Source organism: Magnolia sinica, chromosome 3 (assembly GCF_029962835.1).
Source record: "Magnolia sinica isolate HGM2019 chromosome 3, MsV1, whole genome shotgun sequence".
Lineage (NCBI taxonomy): Eukaryota > Viridiplantae > Streptophyta > Magnoliopsida > Magnoliales > Magnoliaceae > Magnolia > Magnolia sinica.
This window is the reverse complement of record NC_080575.1, coordinates 114,653,946-114,677,732: the sequence shown is the minus strand read 5'-3', so window position 1 is coordinate 114,677,732 and position 23,787 is coordinate 114,653,946. Positions and strand designations below refer to the sequence as shown.

The window sequence follows — 23,787 nt, the reverse complement described above, 5'->3', positions numbered from 1 at the left end:
TTGGGATATGAACTAATGGCTTGCATGTCGTGGCCAGGAATGTAAGTGTTCCCACTAAATTAGTATAACCCCGTAACTGGTGATTTTTTTTTTTTAATTTTTTTTTATTTTTAATTTTCTGAATGTTGCCATAACATGTGATAATGTGGACTTATGCATGTGAATGTTTACTTATTTGTTACAAATCTTAATTATTCCAAGTAGTTCAGATGTGAAATTTGGCGGCAAGCACAACACATATATACATGCAATAGATGTATGATGGGAAACCCTTCCCATGCACCTAGTTGGGTTCAGACACATGGGAGGTCCACACCATCTGGACTGTGTGTTTGGACCAGCCCACTCTTCTTGATCTTCCATTGGCTGCTGGGTGCCTACTATCGTTTTCCGTTGGTCCCATGCTTTCAAGCTTGAGGATGATAATTCTCATGGATTATGCATCTATTTCCTTATGTCTGTATGCGTCTGTATGTCTTCGCATGTTTGCCACTGTTGGAGATATGCTTCTCTATTATACAGTTTCATATATGAAGCTTGACTTGCAGGCAGAAAGAACGCAGAGGAAGGGGGGAATGATAATGTGTGCGACAGTACTCGTCATCCTCTGCTTCATTATGTTGGTGCTTCTGGTTCTCAAGACGATATTCTTGTGATCCTGTGTAATATCAGTCTGAATCTGATCTCGAATGGAGCCTTAGTTTCAGCCTACCCTACAGCTTTACATATTTGGGTGGCAGATGCATTGGAACCATGAGAAGGGGGCTCAACATGCAATTTGCTGGACCAGGTAACGGTCAGTTGCAAGAATCGCAAAAGCGGATGGCTGTTCTATAAACACATGGAGTTCATATTCACCCTTCCATTGGCCAGTGCGTGTTGTAGCGGGGAAAGCTGATTCGGCGAGTCAGGTTTTGAAAATGTAAACAAGATTCTCGTACAATCAACTCCAAAACTAGAAAAACCAATAGCAAGCAGACAGGGATCCTAAGACAACTAATCCAAGGCCAAAGGCCCACAACTAGCAACAAAGCAATCCAAAGAGACTGGACCCTGAGCATGAAGGCAGGCTCAACAAGCTAGCTGAATCAAATCTCATAAGAGCTCTCGGTTTCTGACATTTTTCGGCTCATGCCTAAATGATCATGTATTGCCTTTTTTGTATATACAGGTACTCATAAGAGCTCTGTGAGGAATCTGCTGAGAATCCTAAAAATACAACTCTTTACATATTTGTAGTGGGATTCCATCGCTATGTTCTTGAATTATTTAGTAGTTTTGCTTGATTAATCTATAGAAAAAAAAAAAAAAACTAGGATGTGGGTTACCTTTTCTTTTCTTCTTTTTTTTTTTTTCTTTTTTTTTTTTTTTTAAAACTTTTTGATAAGAAAAATTTTCTCTATTGCTACGGATTGTCGGTGGCCATGACCTTCAAGCTACGGTTAATCCGTAGCAAAAGATTAAAGCGCACGTCACCAATGGCTACGGTTGTACTGTGCAACGAATGTTTAGCTACGAATTCTATCCGTAGCTTTTTACAATGTAGCGGCGGCCAGCACAACTGTCAGTAAAGGTCCTGACCGCCGGCAAAGCCTTTACCGACTGAGGATTTACCGGCTGTTAGCTGACCGCGGGCAATGGATTTTGTGGCGGTTTTTCGGGCCTTTGCCGGCAGTTTTGACCGCCGGTAAAGGCCATTTTTCTTGTAGTGACAAAGGCAATGCTATTAAGCTCCACTCCAGCCTCTTTCATCTTGTCGAACAGCTCAAGAGTGTCCTTTCTGAGCCCGTGATAGGCATATTCGGAAACCATTGTTTCCAGGACACCACATTATGTCCCCCGATCTTATAAAAAAACTTGCGTGCGTCTTCAATGCTTCCACATTTACAACACATGTCGATGATGCCACAACTGACATGTAAATGAGATTCGAATCCAGTTTTGATGGTTCTGGCATGAATTTGTTTGCCCATGTCCAATGCTACCAAGCTAGCGCAAGCTGATAGGCAACTAGACAAGATGGAATCATTGACAAGAATTGATGACCTATCTTGAAATTCTGAGAGAAGCTTCAGAGCTTCTTCACCATGCCCATGTTGTGCATACGATGCCATCATGTTGCTCCATGTGAAAAGATCTTGTTTGCCCATGTTTGAGAATGCTCGGAAAGCATCATTTACACTACTACACTTTGCATACATGTCTATCAGCGCACTTCCAATGAAGGCGTTAGACTGAAATCCTGATTTTATGACATAGGCATGGGTCTGTCTTTCTTGATCAAGTGTTGCTAGTCCTGAACAAGCCTGAAGAACGGCAACAGTAGTAAATTGACTCGGTTTTGTCAACGTGGAGGAGTGCATATCACAAAACAACTCCAATCCTTCCATGTACCTCTTCGATTCGATGTACCGAGATATTATGGCTGTCCATGAAAACTCATTATGCATATCCATTTCTTTGAACACCATAGCAGCTTCATCAACTCCTTTACATTTTGCATACATCTCGATGAGAGAATTTCCTAGGCATAGATCGGATTCCCCGAAGGCTTTCATGATGTGTGAATGAATGACTTTGGCTTCTTCCAACATATCAAGATCAGTGTAAGCCCCAAGAACATAGTTTAGGGTGGAATGTTTTGGCATCAATCCTAGTTTCCTCATCTTCGAAAATAATTTTACGACATTGGAATCTAAAATAAAACCAGAAATCATGGCAGTGAAGCATATTTCATTCTTATCTCCAACATCGAGGAATCCTTTATAAGCATCAGCTTTCATTCCGAAAGTAACATACATCTCAATGATAGCACTTCCCACAGATGAATCCAGCACAAATCCAGATTTCACAAAACAACAATGTACTTGTAGACCAAGTGCTGGAATCTCTAAATCCGAACACGAATTGAATAGGCTCGTAAGTGTAAACAGGTCGAGTTTATAACCTTCCGAAATGAACTGCATAGAAAAATCCAGACCCTTTTCTGCATTGCCACTCTAATGAAAACTAACTAGTAATATGCTCCACACCACGTCTTTTTTCACTTCTAGGCTTAAAAACACTCTGTAGGCATCATTCATAGCTCCCCTTTTCGCGTAGATATCAACTAGAGCGGCCCCCACAAAACCATCATTTTCTAAACGGCCTTGATGTCCCGACTGTGAAAGAACCTACCCATATCGAGATTTCAGATGTCGGCACATAATTTGATAAGAATTGAATATGTGAAACAGCTTGGAAACATTTCAGAAAAAAGGCATATGATGAAACAATTCAATGGCACCATCATAATCCAAGTTCCGCACACAACTATCAATCAATGCATTCCACAAGGCTTCACACTTTGATGGAATTTCTTCAAAAATTCTAAAGGGATCATTCATATCACTGCACTTAACATACAGGTCAGGAGCAGAACTATTACAAAACGCATTATATTTGAAACTGCATTTGATTATAAGCCCATGAAGGAGCTTACCCGCCACCAATTCACCCTTAATTCCGTACGCCTTGAGCGCTGATGACAACCCAAAATCATTCGGCCGCAACCCTGTATGACACATGAAAGAAAACAATTGCACACTGAGATCGGCATACCCATGTTGTACATACGATGATAACATACTCATCCAAGAAACCAAATTAGGTTCTAACATTTCGTTAAACAAAAGGCAAGCACCAACCAAATCCCCACAATTCGCATACATTCGGAGGACATTGTTCTGTATAAAAACATCTCGATCATACCCATCTTTTATAAAAACTGAGTGAAGCGACTTACCACAATTTAAGTCTCTAAAGTCACCAGAATACTGCAAAAGCAAGGCATGATGTTGCAAGTAGAAGTCAACACCGTTTCCTCTGGAGATGGTGGTGATATGGGCTTTTTTTTGGAGATTAGGATATTAATTTATTAGAATGTATAAGAAGGTCTCCGCAATTGGGTATTAGAGAGGATTTTTCTGTGGAATGAGGAAATTGCAGATTGATTTACCGAGATCACAAAAAAGGTTGGAGTACTTTTATAGGTGTGGAATATTTGGAGGCAACGGATATTTGAATATTTAACCGTTGGAGTTGGGAGGGAAAACTATGCTTAAAGAGTGATATTCATTCACTCTAAATTATAAAATGTATACTATTAAACATGCAATTGAAACGTCCAAATCATGGCCCCGCTTTAGATGGGTAATACACCCATGGCCGTGCCAAACTGATTTTCTAATAGTTGATTCGTGGACATCAAATAGACGGTTGAAAATGAAATGTTCAGCCGCCCATGTTCAAAAACACATGTCCGTTGGTCAAAAGGTTAGGCTTCTGACCTACAAAGAAAAAAGAAAGAGAAAAAAGGGTTAAGGACCAGACGCTACATTATTTTTATTACAATACAAACCTTGCTTTTCAAAATGTGGGGGTCCATATTTTGAAATAGCTGAGACAGGGATGCCCACCATTAAAATCATCCAAATCGTGTGTGGGGTCTACCTTGGTGTATATACACCATCCAATTTATTCATTTGATGTGCCCCACAGTGATGAAGGGGTCTTGGAAAATTACAACATTTCAATACTCACTCTGGCCGCACCATGTGATGGTAGAAGTTTAACCATGATTTTACACGATTACTTGTAGTGTGGGCCACTTAGGTACTGGACTATCTCAGTTTTTACTTTTTAAATTCACAGTACAAATGCGACAGTGGACTGATGGATCTGATGCATGTTCATCCCATGTAGGAAGGGGATCAATGATATTTTTTTCCCAAAGAAAACGAATATGGGAGTTTGATAATGCACGAGACCGCTACTGGTTCATAACAGGGTTATACTGTGGGCCACCACATGTTTCTGTTATATCCTCTCCATCCATCCTTTCGTCAGCTCATTTTAAGAAATGATCCCAAATATAAATCCAAAAAGTAAGTGGGCCACATGAGTGAGGACTGAAATCCCACCATTGAAACCTTACTAGGATCAAAGAAGTTTTGGATCAGGTTTATATTTGTGTTTAGCCTTCATCACGTGGGAATCACCTTATGAACGGGATGGATGGCATCTAAACATCACAGTCGGCCTGAGGAAGATTTTAATGCTAGTGTCTCTATCCCCACTGTTTCCTATGATACAGCCCACTTGAATAATGGATCTCTATTGTCTTTGCGATCATGTGCTAAAAGGAGCTGACGAAACAGATGGACGGAGTGGATATAACAGAAACATCATGGTGGGGCCCACAGAGCTTTCGGTCACAAGGAGCCGTGTCACCCGGGGTACAGGAAAGTCGCGTCCCATGGACAGTGCCACTTTAAACAGGACGTGCGAGTGCGTAAGTACAAAATGGTCCAATTCATGGGACCCACTGTAGTTATTAGTGCATTCTTCTTCTTCTTTCTAATTCAGACCATTGACTTCTTTCTGTATTAACCGTCCCTTTGATGTCCAACAATCAGAATGTAACAATTATCCTTTCACTGTGATTTTCTTGTTATGGGCCCGTTGATAGTCAGAATCATGATTAGGATCGATGCAAATATTGCCACGTGTACGGTAGAAATGTACCTAGATATGAATAGTTATAACTCCTCGTTGATGGGGTAGGACCATAGAGGTGGCAATGGGCTGGGCAGACAGACCCTATGGGCCCCCAAACTTCACCATGGGCCTGGCACAGGCTTGAAGTCTAGCCCTTGTATTATGGCTGGGTCGGGCTCAGGCTAATGATGAATGGCCCAACCCAGTCCAATCTCCATATGGGCAAATTAAATAAAATATAATGGATGGTTTAAAGACACCTGTGAGAAGTTCTTGTACATAATAGGTTTGTGGTTTAAAGACACTCATTAGCCATATTTCAATGTTTTAAGTCATTTATACGGATACTTTTAGATTGGACTACTTCAAACCTTTGATCATCTTACCATTTTCCTAAAAGGCCTGATTGGCCCAGCCCAGTGGGGAAGACTAAGATCAGAGCGAGGGCCTTTTCAGCTCCCGTTAGGGCGAAGGCCGGGCTAGAGACCCGGGCTTATGGTGCTAGGACCATGGCTTATAGGACTAGGACAGGGTTAGGGCCAATCCGAGCCCGCCACTAGCCTGGCCCAATGCCACCCCTAGATGAGAATCTGACCAATATAACATTTTGAATAGTCCTCCACCATCAGGCCCATCTGATCCGGCATGCACATTCAACCACGGTGTGTGGAATTTGACCCGTGAAAAAAGGTATAATACGACTAGTGGCATGAAATTTTATCATACAGCTAGTTGCTTTGAACGGACGCGATTAGTTCAGTCCCTGGCACACGGATTGTCCATTCATTACATATTGCTATAGGTAGGCCACAGAGCAAAAATCCCCCGAATCAGATCACCCTCAATCTTGGAATATTAGTTATTTTTGTTATAGCCGTTCATCTTGATGACTGGACTTTTTTAGCTGCTTGATTTTGATGTCCATTCTTATTAATTAGATGGTCAGGATTGTTAGTTCGTGGGCTTCTTTCATGCCTGCCAAAAGTCAGCAGAATGAACGGACAGTCCAGATCGATCACGTGTGTCCAAAGCAACTAGTTGTATCATAAGCATTAGATTCAACCACCTTCATGATTGTACTAGGAGATGTGATCATGTACGGACACCACAGCTTGTGGTGCCATTCCATGGATGTATACACACGCAACGTCAAGGCCGTTCATTAGGTGGGCCCCGCCATTTATAAAGGACTTTTCTTATTCTCGGCACCCTTCAAAAGATCTGAACCTTTTTCTGCGTTTTGTATCGTTCTAAGGTATCCGAGGGAGGACTCACTGATTCCACCAATAACAAATCTGGACCACAAGATTCTTAATGGTGTGGGCCTTTTCTAATGTACGGTCTGTCAGATATTTTTTACCTTTAAAAGAAAATTAAAAAAAAAAAAAATTATAAGAATTTCACAGATCTAGAGTTAAAATTTATATGCTATCAACTTACATGCAACGGTAACTTACATACAACGGCTAATAGTACATCTCTCAAGATGCGTATAACCACGTGGCAGCAACTTAACCGTATATCTTGAAGGGGTGGTGACTATTGCCACAAGGGACTATATTCATGCTCAATAGCGATGTCTCCATAATCAAAGGGAGAGTAATCTCTTACATCTCCAAATTCAACCATTCCAACTTCATCCGTACACGTGTCCAAGTACCAGTGGTCCATGCCATCACAGTGTGGGCCAGACACCATGCCCATGTCCACCCAATCAAACGGGTCGTCGATGCGACACATGGCCATCGAGCAATCCACACCGTTCTCCAATCCAGTACTGTCCAATCCATAATCCATGCAATCATCATAATTCAATTGCACTGGGCCAGTACCACTGCCGTCGATCACGTTGGCATCAATCTCAGCTTCTAGAGATCGCATCACGCATCCTAGCCGATCATCCTCGGTCTCTTCGGCCTGAGATTCTTCCAGCAAGGCCATGAGAAGAGCACCATCGATCTCAGGAGTATTGTGGGCCACGACAGACTCCCAGCCTTCAGATGACACAGAAGCCATGCTGTGCAAAAAAAGAAAAGCAAACTCCAAACTACCAAAAGAGCTGATAGAGGTACGGAGAGAAAGGAAGGGAAGAGCAGGTGTTGAACTTGCACCCTATCTTTCTATACTGGAAGGCTATTTGTAGGCATTTCAAGACCCTACATCACAAGAATAACTTCAACGGCCCACCATAGTCATGTGCACCTAATTCTTTCAAAAGGCAAACAAACAAGTGGGGCCCACTTGAGATTAGATCGCTTAGAACAGTGGGGAAACTTCCTACGGCTAAAATAGCTTTACAGGTAAGCAAGAGCCGGTGCGGGTGCGCATGTGACTCAAACAGCGACAAGGAAACAAAAAATACGTAGAGCAGTGAGATAGCAATACCTTTTGGCAACTTGCACTGAAAAAAGTATATAAATTATAGGGTCCTGACACGTCCCATCTTATCCCGTACAAGTGGGCCCTTTGTACGGCAATCCATACCATTGATCTGATGGGGTCGTAGTGGATGAGAAACCCATCTTAACCATCAAAATCATTTACACTTATTTTTCAACCATCAAACCAGTTGCTTCTCAACCATCCATTTTTAGGCCACTTATGTAAGGGTGAACATCATCCTCTCTGGAAGACGTGTACGGCACAGAGGATCCATAGTGGACCACATCAGATCAACAGACTGGATCGCTGAACGGCAGGCCCTACATTCATCCAACATGGCACATCAGGATATTATTCAGATTGGGTTGAATGAGAGCCGGAGAATGCAAGTGGTGCAGGGAGTTGGAAGAGTCGGCACGGGGCACGCACTAGACAAAGAAAGGCAAGTGATTGGATTTGAATAAGGAAGGGTGTTGCCCTTGTTCTGACCACTCAACCCCCACGCATAGGTGCACATGGTGCCACCACAACGTGCTGGTGGGTTTAGATCTCCCAATCCCTTATCTATAATGGGTGGTGATTCTGCACCATGTGATGTGCCCCCTGTGGGCCCACACCTGTCATTTTTTTTACCAAATTAACGTCTACTGTCATTATTAAATATTTTATTGAGTGAAGTAGTGCTCGTGGATTCTAGGGGTCAGTTCATATACACCGTCCCACTATGATCATGTTTGAATGAAATCTACTCCGTCCATCATGTGAAACCCCTCGTTTTCTACTCCGAGCCTAAAAATCAGGCCGATCCAAATCTTAGGTGGGCCACACCATGCAAAGTCATGTCTAAAACCTGTTATGAATCTTGAAGTTAGGATCTTGGCCAAGATTTTGTGAGAGTCGTCGTTAAGCTGATTGGATTATTTCTTTTAGGCTCTTTCCCATGGTTTTAAAAAACGATAACAATAAGATAGTATTTGCTATTTTGTTTTCATAGCAGTCACCCCGACAGACAACATGGTGATGAACGGGTCTAGTATTCTATATATATATATATATATATATATATATAGCCTAATTTTTGGGGCGTCTATTTATCCTCGTTGGGAGAATATTATGAATGGATTGGATGGAATATAATAACATAGTAGCCCCACACGCAATTTTGAAAGTTTTCAATGGTGGGCATCCCACCCCAAGAGTTCCCTGTGGAGTGACCCACGTGTTCTTTGGGGGGGTGCATTTGTAATTTTTAGCTGCACATTATGGACGGTGTAGATGTGGGCCCTTGATGTGTGGATGGATTCGGATTGCGGAATAAAGCACACAGCACCAGATCCGTACTGTGTGCTACTGGAAAGTTCCGTTTGGCCCACCATGTTGTATGTGTTTTGTATCTACACCGTGCATCTATTTTGCCCACTCATTTTAGGGCATGAGCTAAAAAATGAGGCAGACCCAAATCTCAGATGGACCACACTATGTGGTGATTGAATGCTTACCGTTAAAAACTTCTTATGAGCTATAAAAGTTTTGGATCAAGGTGATATATGTGTTTTCCTTTCATTCAGGTCTGTATGATCTAATCAACAGGTTAGATGGCAAATAAACATTACAGTGGGCCATGGGAAGTGTTTAATAGAGAGTACTCAATCACTATTGATTGCTGTCATGTGGTTCACCTGATATTTGGATTCTGCCTATTTTTTCTTTTTCCTTGCTCAAAAATAATCTCAGAAAAGATAGACAGCATGGATAAAACACACATATGGTGCAGCCTACAGACCTTTTCTAGTAGCCCATGTGTGCTCCGCTATGCAATCCCAATGCATCGCCTTCCAAGCTTGAGTTTCTACGAGTGGAGCCCATTTATCCGGTGACTCTGAATGTTGATGTGGTGGCCCTATATTTATAGCAGGTTAACTATTATAATATGTGAATCAAGCACATTCTTAACATACACGGGCCCAAAGAAGCTCAAGGAGAAATCGATAAAATCCAGAATAGTTCAACTAGTAAATAGGTCAAAATTCCACCGAAAATTTTGGATTGCTTGTTGGTTGATTTCTGTCGGTTTAGACAAGTCGAAAAATCTATCGACAAGTTGAAATACCTTGCAACATGTCGACAGATTGAGTTGATAAGTCGAAATTCACGGAATTTTCAGTTTTAGTCTTTGGACGTTTTTGAACCACTTTGTCAATATACCTTAAAAATTTACATGTTTTTTAGAATTCGTTTCTCTCGTAAGTTCAAGAAATTTCTTGTAGATTCAAGAGAGCCTTGTGGATTCAAGGTGTGTATCACTCGAGGAAGATGGTACTTGACCTCATCACGCCTTCACCTACATTAGTTTGGTATTAAAGCGAGGTTTTCTCCTCAGATCTATAGCTTCTAACAATGGGTTAAGTAGCATTCCCATAGATAGTATTATAGGAAATTTCTTTAACAGCAGCGGCTTTCGAAGTGGTGTAGCGAAAGAATTGGCAAGTCATGCAAGGACTGCAGGCAACAATCAACCATTTGATGAAAGTCGTATGACAAATCTATGTTCGTAATAATATGCAATATGAGATCGACGTTGGAGCTTATAGTCATCATGTTCGTGGTGCAACACTAATAATAAATCGCAGACCACCACCCAATAATGGTGAATCGCAGACCATCACTTTGATCATGAGGAAGCCATTGTATATGTCAAAGGTAAAGATATATTTACAGCTATAAAAGATCTTTCGAATGAAGTTATTGTAAACCAAAAAGTCTATAATATGATCATCGATGTCAGGAGCAGAAAGAATCTCGTATAAAAAACAATGGTGGAAAAGCTACCACTGGAAACAGAACAGCATCTATATATCTTCGCACGTGATTGGATGGATCAAGGAAATTAATAAAACAAATATAATCATATGATGTCGTATATCATTTTCCATTGGTAAATATTATAAAGACGAAGTAATGTGCAATATGGTCAATATAGAAGCTTATCACATATTACTTGGTTGACCATGATAATATAATATTGATGCTACGCATATAGGCCGTGATAACAAATTTATATTTATTAAAGGCAATAGAAAGATTATCCTCATTCTTATGGGAACGGAGAACCAACCTAAGACTTCTAAAGTGGAGGGACAGTCTCTCACGATTGAATAAGATTTCGTCAAACAATATGCAAAAATAAGAGATGTAAATGCATTGGATAAAAGAGAAAAGGATGTGAAGCCCGTGAATATCCCAGGGAATTTGAAATTAGTATTGCACGAGTTCAAAGCATATAGTGCTCGATGAACTTACTAAGGAATTGGCTCTTATACGAGATCTATGAAACTACATTGATCTTATCTCAGGAGCAAGTCTAACTAATTACACTCATTATTAAAAAGAATGCGAGATCTTGTAGTTACAAGTGAAGGAACTAATCCATAAAGGTGCCAGCATAGGATCAGTACAAGGAAGAGGCTAACAAACATTGGTGTCAAAAGATGTTTGAAGTTGATGATAATATGTTAGTTCACTTGCGCAAGGAAAAGTCTCCGACTATGGCATATAGTAAATTGATGAGTAAGAAGTTAGGTCTTGTTTTGATTCATGAAAAAATCGATGATCAGGCCTTTGTTCTTAATATTTCAGAGGGCGTTGAGATCTCAAGGACTTTCAATATAGCAGACCAATATAAGTATTGTAAATCAGTCTGTTGAAAAACTCGAAGAAGTCGAACACATATCGTAAATCAAACTTGGTGATAAGATTTTTTTTTCAAGTATCAAGTCTGATGTAGGACATGGATAAAGCACATTCGATCGCATGGACGGAAAGAAGCCTAATGAGAAATCGACAAAAATTTAACATAGTTCGATCAGTCGATAAATCTAATCGACAGGTCAAAAATTAGCTAGAAATTTCAAATTGCGTGCTAACTGATTTCTCCTAGTTTAGACAGGTAAACAAACCTATTGATATGTCGAAATACTATTCAATATGTCAATAGATCGTGTTGACAGGTTGGAATTCACAGAATTTTCAATTTTAATCTCTGGACATTTTAAAGCCATTTCAACGGGTCAACAAATTATGAAAATTGCATATTTTTCAGAATTTATTTTCTTATTTGATTAGAATTCTTTTTATTAAATTTTATGATTATTTTTAGGCATTTAAACTCTCTTTTTTTAATGAGAACTCAATCAATAAAATTATTAGAAATTATCTTATTTATTTTGGGACAGGAGGAAATGCTTGTGGATTTAAAAAAAGCCTTATAAATTCAAAGCGTTTATCACCCGAGGAAGATGGTGCTCGACCTTATCACGTCCTCCCTCCCCAAATATCCGGGATGCAAATATCCTGACCGTTGCGAAAAACACGATTAAGCAGAGAATACGGGAAGGGTCCATATTCATGGGAGGAAAAATGTCAGACATTTGAGATGCCCACGGTCCTCCAATGTAGGAGATGTTTTGGGATCTCCTGTCCATGCTGGGATCCATCAGATCAACGGTCCGCATAAATGAGTTATCGGCCCTGATTTTACAAACTTTAGGCGCGAGGATAATTGTCCTGATATGTATGATTAGTAATTCTGGGACCCACTTCTTCAACGGTTCCCTTCATCCATACCCATGGCCCAACTAGGGACTATGATCTCACTCAGTAGCCCGCGGATTACGAAAGGGACCTCTTATCCGGACTCAGATTGCGTAGTTTAGAACACAGCACCGAGGCCGCGGTACTATGTGCCGTTGGAAAATATCTGTCTGCTCCACCATGATGTATGTGGTTTATCCACACGGACCACAACTTCTATCCATTTTTCCAGCTCATTTAAGGTAAGATCAAAAACATGAGGCAGATCCAAATCTCAGGTGGACCACACCAAGGGAAACAATGGTGATTGAACGCCCTCAGCTCATTGAAAAGCTGTGGTGGACCACACCAAGGGAAACAATGGTGATTGAACGCCCTCAGCTCATTGAAAAGCTGTGGGGCCCACCATGATATCTGTGTTTTATCTACGCCGTCCATCCATTTTCCAGACCTGTGGGCCCTAAAATGATCTGTAAAAATGGGTGGTCGGCGTGGATAAAACACATGCATCATGGTGGGGCCACGGAGCTTTTCCAGCAGCATTAATACCGACGTCGGCACTGCCCCGCTGGGTGCTATGCACGCGATCCGACTCTTTTCTTATCGACTCATCAAAGAAGGAAAGAAAGGACGGAGAAACCGACAAGTGTACAATCATTGTGTTACCATCGGCATAAGACGTGGGTCCCACGTGAAAATGATTGACTGAAGATGTCCGAGCGAGTGGCCCCTTGATTGCAGCTACAAATGGCTGTTGTGGTCGGGAGCGGATGAAGTGTTACGCCGGTAACACCTTAGTGAGTGTTTCCCTGGACGTGGGGCCCACCATAATGTAATTTTTGTATATCCAAACCGTCCATCATTTTTTTCAGATTACACAAGAGCATAAACCTGAATATGAAGCGATTCCATCCCTTAGGTGGATCTCACCACAGAAAACAGTGGCCACTGACCATTAAAAAAAAATTTGGATCGAGCTGATTTTTTTTTTTTCCCCTTCATGAATATCTATGTGATATTATCAACAGGTTGGATGGCAAATAAACATTACGGTGGGCTCTAGGAAGTTTTATTATTGGGTTTTCGGTGATCACTTTTTCCAGTGGCGTGATCCACTTTAGATTTTGATCTGCTTCGTTTTTGGTAGTATGCGCTGAAATAATCTGTAAAAACTGATGGACGGCGTGGATATACAACAAATACATTATGTGGACCCACGGTCAGGAAACACGCACTACCCTGTTACTCGGGTAACACCTAATCCGCTCCCGTTGTGGTCCAGAGAGGCTTGCTAGAATACATGTCGACTTACCGCTATGCAAACACGCTGTGGATTTAATCTTTGGATTCAGCTAATCTTTCAATCATCCAAACGGTTTATATCATGGGCCTCACCATGGATTAAGGATATCCTGAAAATCCAAAAACTTAGATAGGTAATAACATTTTGATCAACTGACACCTTTCCTTTTATTATAGACGGTGGAAATAAACTTCAATAATCAGAGGTTTGAACTACTCAATCTGACATTTTTTTAAATATTCGGCCCATCATATAAACGGTTTGGATTGTTTGAAAAAACCCCTATCGAACGGCTGCATTCCCGAAGTATCTATTTTTTTAATAGGTAGGGATGTATTCTACCATGCCACTTTCTGTCCGCGATATTATACATGGAGGGTCAATATTGAAACCACCTATCATTTCTACAGAGAACCCTTTTTTCCGATATTTGTATTACCATGCCCCATATCAGTACTAATCCACTACCAGAACCAGAAAAATAGGAGTGAACACTAAAAACAAAGGGTCTATATATCATTTCCTTAGTTTATTTCAACTTCAGTTATTAACTGATTTCCGGTGCAAGCAACTGGAAATCAAAATATTAGATGCCCCACCTGAAGGGCTAATCACAAACGCGCAACACGTGTCAACTTGTACGTTTGGATCTGGAACGTTCATCGCATGGTAGCAATGGTGATTGTTTGTATTGCAAGAGCCTGTCTCAATCAATTTATTCAGTGGGCCACACATGTAACGAAGAAACGGACCTTTAGAAAGATGATATATAAAATGTCCAAAATTCAGCTCCAACATGCTTTATAGCAAGCCCAATTTTAGGGTATGACGGAAGGCATCGTGGGGCCCACTTTATGAACGTCCAGGATTCTGGATGCATGTGTGGAATTGGCACATGTGGTGCCTCCGTGCTTATCGCTTGAGAAAGCTCATCTGGAGGTAGGGTTTCATTGAGCTTTGAAATATACGGATGTGGTTGAGTTAGCACAGAGACAACTGGGCGGCCTGTCAAGTGTGCTTGTAAAGACCCGGCTCAATCACGTAAGGTAGTTTATTTGATACTCTGGCAGAGTAGGATAGTTAATACGCTGTTACCAATGAATTGTAAACGTGGCATATATTAGCTCAAATTAACCATTTCGAATTCTAGGGCATAGTTTGGATAGACCACAATGCCAAAATCATATTGGCTTAGTAATCCTAACTTCTGATTTGTGGATATTTGTTTGACGAATTCAGTCCGTTGGATAATTCTCATTTCAACCATCTATTACATGAAGTGGACCTTTCTATTTATAATCCATCTGAATTGAATTTCACAGTTTGGACGGTTTGGATTGTGTTGCATGTATGCCACGTATACAGCCTTTTGATGCCTGAGTATCAACTATTATGCAATTGCGCGATTAATCTTGCTTGGTCCAGTGGCGTGGATGACATGTCACGCTCACTTCCCGCGTCTGGCGTTGGACCGTTAACGGTAAAAGTGGCTTAATTAATGTGTCATGGTTATATGTTTCCTGGCCACATTATTTGCACAGCTACTCTTGTTTTGAGTTCTGACAAGTGGGGCCCACCATTCTTCTGATGGGCCACGCCATTGAGGGCCCGTTTGGCCGAGTGGATTGGAAGGGATTGAATGGTATTAGGGTGGATGGCATAGATTTCTAGTTAATGATGGTGTTATCAGTGGATTGTCTTAAGATCCATGGAATTGCTGTATCCCTATATCAGGTCTGTTTGACACGCCTGGCCAATCTCAGGATTTAACCTACCCATCCCTTCCAATACCTCGGGCCAAACTCGTCCCAGGAAAATTTGAACAGAATAGGGTGAATTGGAATGGATTTAAAGGTAATGATGATGTTGTCAGTGAATCGTCTTGAGATCCATGGAATTGGGATCAGATTACCCAGTCTCTTTGGCACGCCCGGCCAATCCTGGGATTTAACTTCTAATCCATTCTAATACCATCCAATCCCTTCCAATCCGCTAGGCCAAACCGGCGCTGATAGATTTTGTCCCTACAAGATCCTCCGTGGAACAAGCGTGATGGTCAGAATCTTCCTGTTTGTGATATTTGGGACATGGTCATTGGTCAATCAACGGTAGGATGAAATCCTGCGGTTAGTGAACCATGGGCATCACTTGGATGCGGATTGCCTGCCACCGGGGAGATATTCCTGTGCCCCAGGCTGCGTGGAGCCCACAGAAATGTCCTTACAAATCCACCCTATCTATCTGTTCTTAAAAACCACAATAGGGTAGGATTCTAAAAATCAGGCAGATCCACAACTGATGTGGGCCATGCCACATGAAACAGTGGGGATTGAACACCTTGAGGTGACAGAAGTTTTGTATCAGGATGGTATTTTTTCTTACAGTTTATCTTAGTGATAATCATATTATGAACGGTTTGGATGGTATATAAACATCAAGCTTTCGTGGTGTGGCTCACCTGAGTTTTGGATATGACTAATTTTTAAAATCCAGTCATATTGTCGTCTTTCAAAACAGATGGACGGAGTGGATTGATCACGGACATCTCTGTAAGTCCCACACGGCCCGGCACAGGTATATCTAAGCAACCATGGTGAAAGAAAATAATAATTTTAAAAAAAAAAAAATTTTGATACTCTGTCAGACTTTGATAGATTATACACGTGCACTTATAAATTACTTAACAATTGCATACTTGGAAAATAAGGAAGTCAAATTAATAATTAAAATTTTGTGCCCAGTATCAAGAACCAAGAGTTATACTTAGTTGATTACCATATCATAGGATTGGTGGACAGTTATTGGACGGTCAGAAAATTAAAATATCCAATAGTTCTATTTCCACAAACAAGAGTCCACAATCTCATCTTAGACCTCTCACTTAGGTACATTGGATTTCACAATTTAGTCGGTTTAACTTGAGTTAATGTATGTCATGTGTATAATTTTTTAGTGCCCGCGTGTCAAGGGTCATGCGCACTCAGAGCATCTTATAACTCCTCGCCAAAATCTAGTTTACAAAGCCTTGGAGTCGAGGATTGTATACAAATCCTCCAATCTTTGAAGTCTATGTACCGATAAAATAGGAAGAATCGTCGGATCCTTGTATAAGGTACTTAGATCTGCGGTTTGTATAGGTGAGGCCATGATTAAGTGATCCAGACCATTGGATCGAACAAGTTGCAAATGTCAATTATCATGTGCGATTAGTCAGCCTCAGCGGTGCATGGTCAAGTACGCTTACCTGATGAACGGCATATGTGCCGCAAACAGGTGAATGATTGACAGTCGGCAATTACTTGATGAGAATCGAAAACAGCTGCTGCCCCTTCATTAGCAAGCAAACCCATGTTCAAATTGCAATGATGAATACAACCACATGATACAACTTACCTTATTATAATAAAGTAATATCTCTTGGTACCCATATCTTTTTAATTACACATCCTTTCTGTATTATCAATTAATTAAAGAGAAATGCTTCGGGTACTCTTATACTATTAAGAAAGATTTGATTTCTATTGTATTTTTTTCTTTTTTGCTTCGATTTAATTAAGCATGATTGATTGTCATCTTTCCAATTGAGCTTAGTGCTCTTATATATATCCAGAGCATCCTACTCAATGAAATATAAAGAAAATTCAAATTTAATTTTTCTATATTCATTTATTAATTATCATGATATCAGAGCCCTTAGTCCAGAGCTCCTAAATCTTTTCATGGAATCTCTCTCTCTCTCTCTCTCTCTCTCTCTCTTAATGATATCCTGTTGCCCAACACCCAGCTCGATCGCATTGCTTGTGCCAGTGTTGAAACCCAGTCTACACTAGCATTAGTGGCATCATCACCATTGTCAACATTGCTACCTCCCCATTTACACTTTGATGACGTCAATGCCCACGCCATCATTGCATGTTGACTTAAACCGATCTCAACTGATTGATATTGACTGTTTATTAGGTTTAATACACATTCCATAGGTTAACATTCAAAGACCCAACTAATCGTCACTGTGGTCATCATTATAGCTTTATCTCAGCTAATTGTGGTGGGCTACATAAATCCTTTTATGCCATTACACCTCATTGAGAGCCATAACTTCAATTAAACCATATGTCATTAAACCTTTCTTTAATGTCCTCATCCATCTTATTTTCATTTTTCTCTTATTATTTAAGAGCCTTCAACTTGTATGCACATTTAAGGATAAGAGAACCCTACATATAACAAATGTGTCTCTAGGCTACTAATTTATTGGACACATGGTATGCTGACGATATTTTAAAATAATTCAATTATTGGCTACATATAATAAAATCACATCAATAGAATGATTTGAGGCATCCAAATGTTTAACATCTAATGAACGGTTAAAAAACAACGGTGAGTCACTTGTTTGTGATCCTTGCATTTGTGGCCCACTTTGAAATTTCTTTTTTTTGAGCCAAAGTACATATTTTAATAGGCTTATGACAATCCTTATATCAAATATCATACACGTACATATATGCATATATTAATTTGAGATATGAAGGTTGATTTAGATAATCAAATTTAAGTCATATGTATATATCCAAGAATCCAAAGCCCTTCAAATACAAGCTTCTAAGCAGAAGATTTGAATTCTAGTGCATCTCAACCAAACACAAATGAAAATATAGAATAACTTGATTCCAATGCAACTATAGTTTAGATTCCAATGCATTTTAAATTCAAGCTCTCAAATCAGTCCTTGCGTTCTTCCTTCATATTTGCTTTGGCATTGTAACTTATACATATAGGACCTATGGCCCTCATGATCTATGGTTAAGACTGTCAATATTGTCGGATAAGATCCATAGCATCGACCGTTAAGATTTGTATTGGTTTTTCAAGACAACTCTAATACTTTTAATGCAACTACCTTATTAACTTAATTATACATAACCAATTAAAAAAAGCATAAGTTTAATGCCAACCCTTGATTTAAGCCTACAACAATTGGGATTTCACTTTATTTCTTCGCCGATGGTCTTCAATTTTATTACTAGTCTTTTGTACATATCCTTATTTATGTCAATATGTCCTCTCAAAACTCATTTTTTTCCTAACACCCGCTATGTTAACTTTCTAAAAACCTAATTTAAAGCTTTCTCTAAGTTAATAAAAGCGGCATAGAAATCCTTCATCTTTTCTTTATATATTCCGATCAATTATCTCCGTAGCAATAGATCTCCTTGGCACGAAACCAAGCTAATTTACAAACATTCAACCAATAGAACAAATATATTTCATTCAATTAATGATCATTAATGTGGAGTCTAGATCCTTTAAACAAATGTAGTCCAATCCTCAAGTTCATTGTGGGTTGGCTAGGGCATTAGGAAATTATAACCATCCCATCCATGACTTGGAAAATGATTGACCGTGGAAAATAAGGCCAAATAATGGATGCAAGTTTTTGCTAATCCAATCAGTGCAAATTTTCCATGGTAGACTAAAAATGTCTTTTCAAACTTAATGGACGGTTTAGATAGATCCATTAGAACATCCAAGTAAACTAATGCAACTATGAGCACTACAACTTACAGTGCCATGAGAGCATTAAAGCATTTTTCTTTATTAAATACAATTAGATAAAAAAAACCATGTTTTATAAGGAAGAAAAATCAATGCAAGTGATGTGCAAACCCACGTCATATCTTGATGTACCGACAACTTGGTTTATTGTAATAGTGAAGGTACATTTGCTCACGAACAAAACAAATTCTGGCAGCCAACTACTAGACAATGCATTATTGTTCGCTACCAGATAACATTCAACATGTTATGTGTGTGCAAGATCCAACCTGTTGAATAGTCATGTGGATGACCTTATACTAAAAACAGTATAATGGACATGTCAGATAGACCATACTTTTGTTTTGTTATTATAATCAATTATATGTTACTTTATATGGTATTGCTCACCTGATAAGTTTATACGGCTGATTTTTGTATAGAATCATCTTTTTAGTGCGGCCAATCTGTTGGACAGGCTAGATTTCTAATTCACATGATAGGTTGGATGTTATCCAGTGGATGGACTACGACTTTACGTCCAATGGGTTGGATGTATATTGTCGTTGATATAAAGCTTCGAGATAATTATTACTGTAGACGCTACCTTTTATCTAGCGTCTTTTATGAGTCATGAAAAATCTACCTTCCCAACTTAGACCTTTTACGCACGGAGGAGCATTTGAGGATGAAAATACCCCTGTCCGTACGTGCAATGCCATGGAAAAGCAGGGGTATTTTCGTCCTGAAATGCTCTGTCCGTACGCGAAAGGTCTAAGTTGGGAAGGTAAGTTTTGGACTCTTCATAAAAGACGCTTGATAAAAGGTAGCATTACAGTGGTAATTTTCTTCCGGCTTTGGCTAGCTCACACACGTATAAGACAGCTCATGTAAGGCACACACGTGCCAAGCATGTGTCCGATATCCAACCCGTATCATTAGAGGATTACCAGTATATCGATGCCCTGGGCCTCGAATCAGGTTGATCCACTTGTCAAGTTGGCCACGGTTTACAAAAAAAAAGAAAGAAAAAGAAAGCACTGCTGGGAGGAAATTAGGCCCACTTGCTGAGTGAAACAACATTGTTTTAGCAGAAATTCTGACCAACCTGATGGATGGATTGGATCTCGCACCTATGTGACATGCTGGCACGTGTGGCGTGTACATGTGCTGTCTTGTACACGTGTGGACTTAGCAAAGCTCTGAAACTTCTGGTGGCCCATTACGTTGGTGGGCCACTTCGTAAAGATCAAAGGGATTGGGCTGTTGTAGCCATCTGATAAGAGATTTGCATGGTAAGGATTACAGCAGTGGTCGCTGCGGTCCACATTGAATCGTTAAAATGTAAGGAAACGGGTGATCAGAGATGTCCAATTGCTGAGATTTTCGTCTTTCTGGTCCTCAACACGGTGGAACACCAGATCAACGGTTCCAAATATCATCTGTTTGCATGTGAAGCGCATACAAGCTTTGTGCAGCACGCTCTTCGTACTTGCAAACCTCTTCTTCCAAGCTGCAGCGTACTTTGAATGAGCATATGAAGCCCATACATTTAGGCATCCAAGCCGTGGAAAATGTCAGCCCATGATGAAGATCATCTGGCATGAAATCAACGGACGGTTATTTATCTCTGGTTATAGTGACCGGCGGTTGCTTATCTGATGCAATGTACAGTAGTGACCCACATCCGTATGTTGAGTTGGACCGTTGGTTGTCTGTTGATCCCATTGGTGTGAACATCTGGTGACCGGATGGGCCTGATTTTTATGTCATATGATCTTCCTGGTGGGACATACCGTTTTAATGGCATTGATTTCCTACAGAAGTTGCGTGTTGTCCGGAAAGATGGTACGCTGTAAGCTCTCTAATGCAAAGATGCATCTATTGAATCGAGTCGATGTAATGTAAATAGCTGTGCGTTTTTGAGCGATCCCTTCGATGTGGTGGCTGGCCCACATAAACAAAAGTTAAAATATCGGAAGCGGATTGCATCCTTGGACTCGCCTGGACGGACTTGGTCCAGGCAGGGGATCTGTGGGGCCCACCTTGATGTATTGAATTTTATCCACGCCGTCCATCCATTTTTTCCAAATCATTTTAGGTATAAGTCCAAAAATTATGGCAGATCTATAGCTCAAGTGGACCACACCACATGAAACAATAGTGATAATGATGCTTACGGTTGAAACCTTTCTGGGGCCCACCATGATGTTTATTTGCTATCCAACCTAGTCATAAAGCCACATAGACCTGTATGAAGGGAAAACACAAATATCAGCTTGATCAAAACTTCCGAGGCTCCCAAAGTTTTTAATGGTAAGCGTTCAATACCCACTGTGTAGTCCACTTGAGCCTTGGATCTGCCTGATTTTTGAGATCGTAAGTTAAAATGATGCGGAAAAATGAATGGACGGGCGTGGATAAAATCAATACATCACAGTGGGCTCCACAGAGTCGCTGCCTGGACCGAATTCGTCCAGCGAAGGCAGGACGCAATCCGCTTTCTAAAATATCGGCCTAAGTTCGTCCCGCTGAACCGTTCTTGGTTCCTTGCACCCATCGCCATATGTTGGTGGGACCTACCATTAATTGCCTACTATGACATAACCTAACATAATTCGGATGACTGCTTCCCGTGAATTGATTTTTCCTTCAAATGTCCATCATTGGCCACTTTGAATTTTCATCATTCATGTGATGGCTGTATATACGACATCTATAATTGGGGAATCAACGTGATTTTTTTTCCGTTGTGGGCCATCCATGTTACAGCCAACCAAATGAATGGTCTAGATTTACAAACCGTACAACCATTATGTAGTGCGTTGACTAACGAGTGATTGATGTAGGACTATCTCGTAAACTTTGGGGAAGTGCTGGGACCACTTGCACGAGGATGATTCTGAGAGGGGATTATTCGAGGAATACATGCAACCAAGGCACGCCTCTGTAGGATCCAGGCTAATCATCCAGTCGATGTTACCATCTACACCCTGGCCCAAAAATCAGGCTGGCCACTCATTAGGTGGGCCGCATGTTACGAGAAAAATGGACGTCTACGAAAAGATTATCAATGGACTATATTCTGCATGCACATCTAGCTAAAGGTGCGTTTGGTTGCACCAAACGCCAAATATCATGATATTCGGTGCCACCAAACGCATCCCAAGCGTAAAAAGAAATAGACGGTGATCTGTGGTCACGGCATGTTTACGGTACCCTCCAGGTGATGAGAGGCAGGGATCACGAACACGTGTGCCAGGTTTGGACACGTGCTGCGCGTAGCCTCTTCAGTCTCTCCTCGCCCAAATCGCCCCAGCAGTCTTCGACTACATACACCGAACAAATGCGAAGTTGTAAGGGACCGGAATCCTTCGTGGTAGGAAGAGCGTGCAACACCTGAACTCTGTCTGACAATTGCGATGTGTGTGACTTCCACTCCGTCTATCAGCTGCAAAACCCCATGTTAGGCATGATTAAAAAAATTTAGGATTATTTAAACTCAGGTGAGCCACACTATAAGGAACGGTGAGGATGGAGACACCTGCCAGAGAAACCTTCCTGGGCCAACGTGTTGTTTATTTTCCATCTATTACTTTAATCCTCACAACAGGATGATGAGACGTTCAAAAATCAGACGGATCAAAAACTCAGGTTGGCTACATTATCCTTTCATGAGCATGGCAATAGTTGAAAATCAGTGAACTCGCGTGGGTCGGGTTTGGTTGATGTCAACTCACGCCCAACCCAACCTCAAGAGGACCTAGCCGACCCAAATTCCAACCTTAGGTGCCCAGCGCAAAATCTTCTGCACTCAACTCAAGTCGATTTGACCTTACATCTACTCATGTAATTATTTTCAGCCCGGCCTAACCTGACCCACGTTTGCTGAACCTGGACCCAACCCAAATTCAAATGGGGTGGCAGTTTCCAACCCAGACCCAACTCAAGGACCTGGACAACCTTACCCAAACTCAAGTTGGGTCAATCATGTCCGGTTTGACCCGAACACAACTTGCAGCCTTATTCAATTTATACATTGCAATAAATTAATGTAATCAATCTTATCTTAGAGGATGTTTGATTTTTTTAATTTATTATTATTATTATTTTGTAATTGGTTGTAATTTGTGGTAAATAAGCATTAATTATTTATATAAGGAATTCTCTCTGGCTGCCCCTGACCCTATGATGCGACAACTAATATCTTTTGAGCTCAAGAACGAAAGATTGAGAACTAAAATTTGTAGAGCCCACCATGTTGTATGTGTCTATCCATGCCATTCATCCATTTTAGCAACTCATTTTAAGGCATGAGCCTAAAATTGAGAAGAATCCAAAGTGCAAGTGGACCACACGACATGAAATAGGAGGAATCGAACACTTAAAGTTGATAAGTTCTCGAGGGCCACAAAGGTTTTTGATGGAGCTGGTAT

The 23,787-nt window shown here is 40.6% G+C and overlaps 1 protein-coding gene across 1 annotated transcript; it reads right to left on the bottom strand.

Annotated features, from left to right (window-relative positions):
• Nucleotides 1-1,748: 1,748 nt before the first annotated feature.
• LOC131239098 (pentatricopeptide repeat-containing protein DOT4, chloroplastic-like) lies at nucleotides 1,749-7,554 on the bottom strand. Its single transcript, XM_058236654.1, has 4 exons — nucleotides 7,150-7,554; nucleotides 3,629-3,815; nucleotides 3,482-3,553; nucleotides 1,749-2,986 (listed from the first exon to the last, which is right to left on the bottom strand). Exons 1-4 carry the CDS (start codon nucleotides 7,552-7,554, stop codon nucleotides 1,749-1,751), a joined length of 1,902 nt encoding a protein of 633 aa, XP_058092637.1.
• Nucleotides 7,555-23,787: the final 16,233 nt, after the last annotated feature.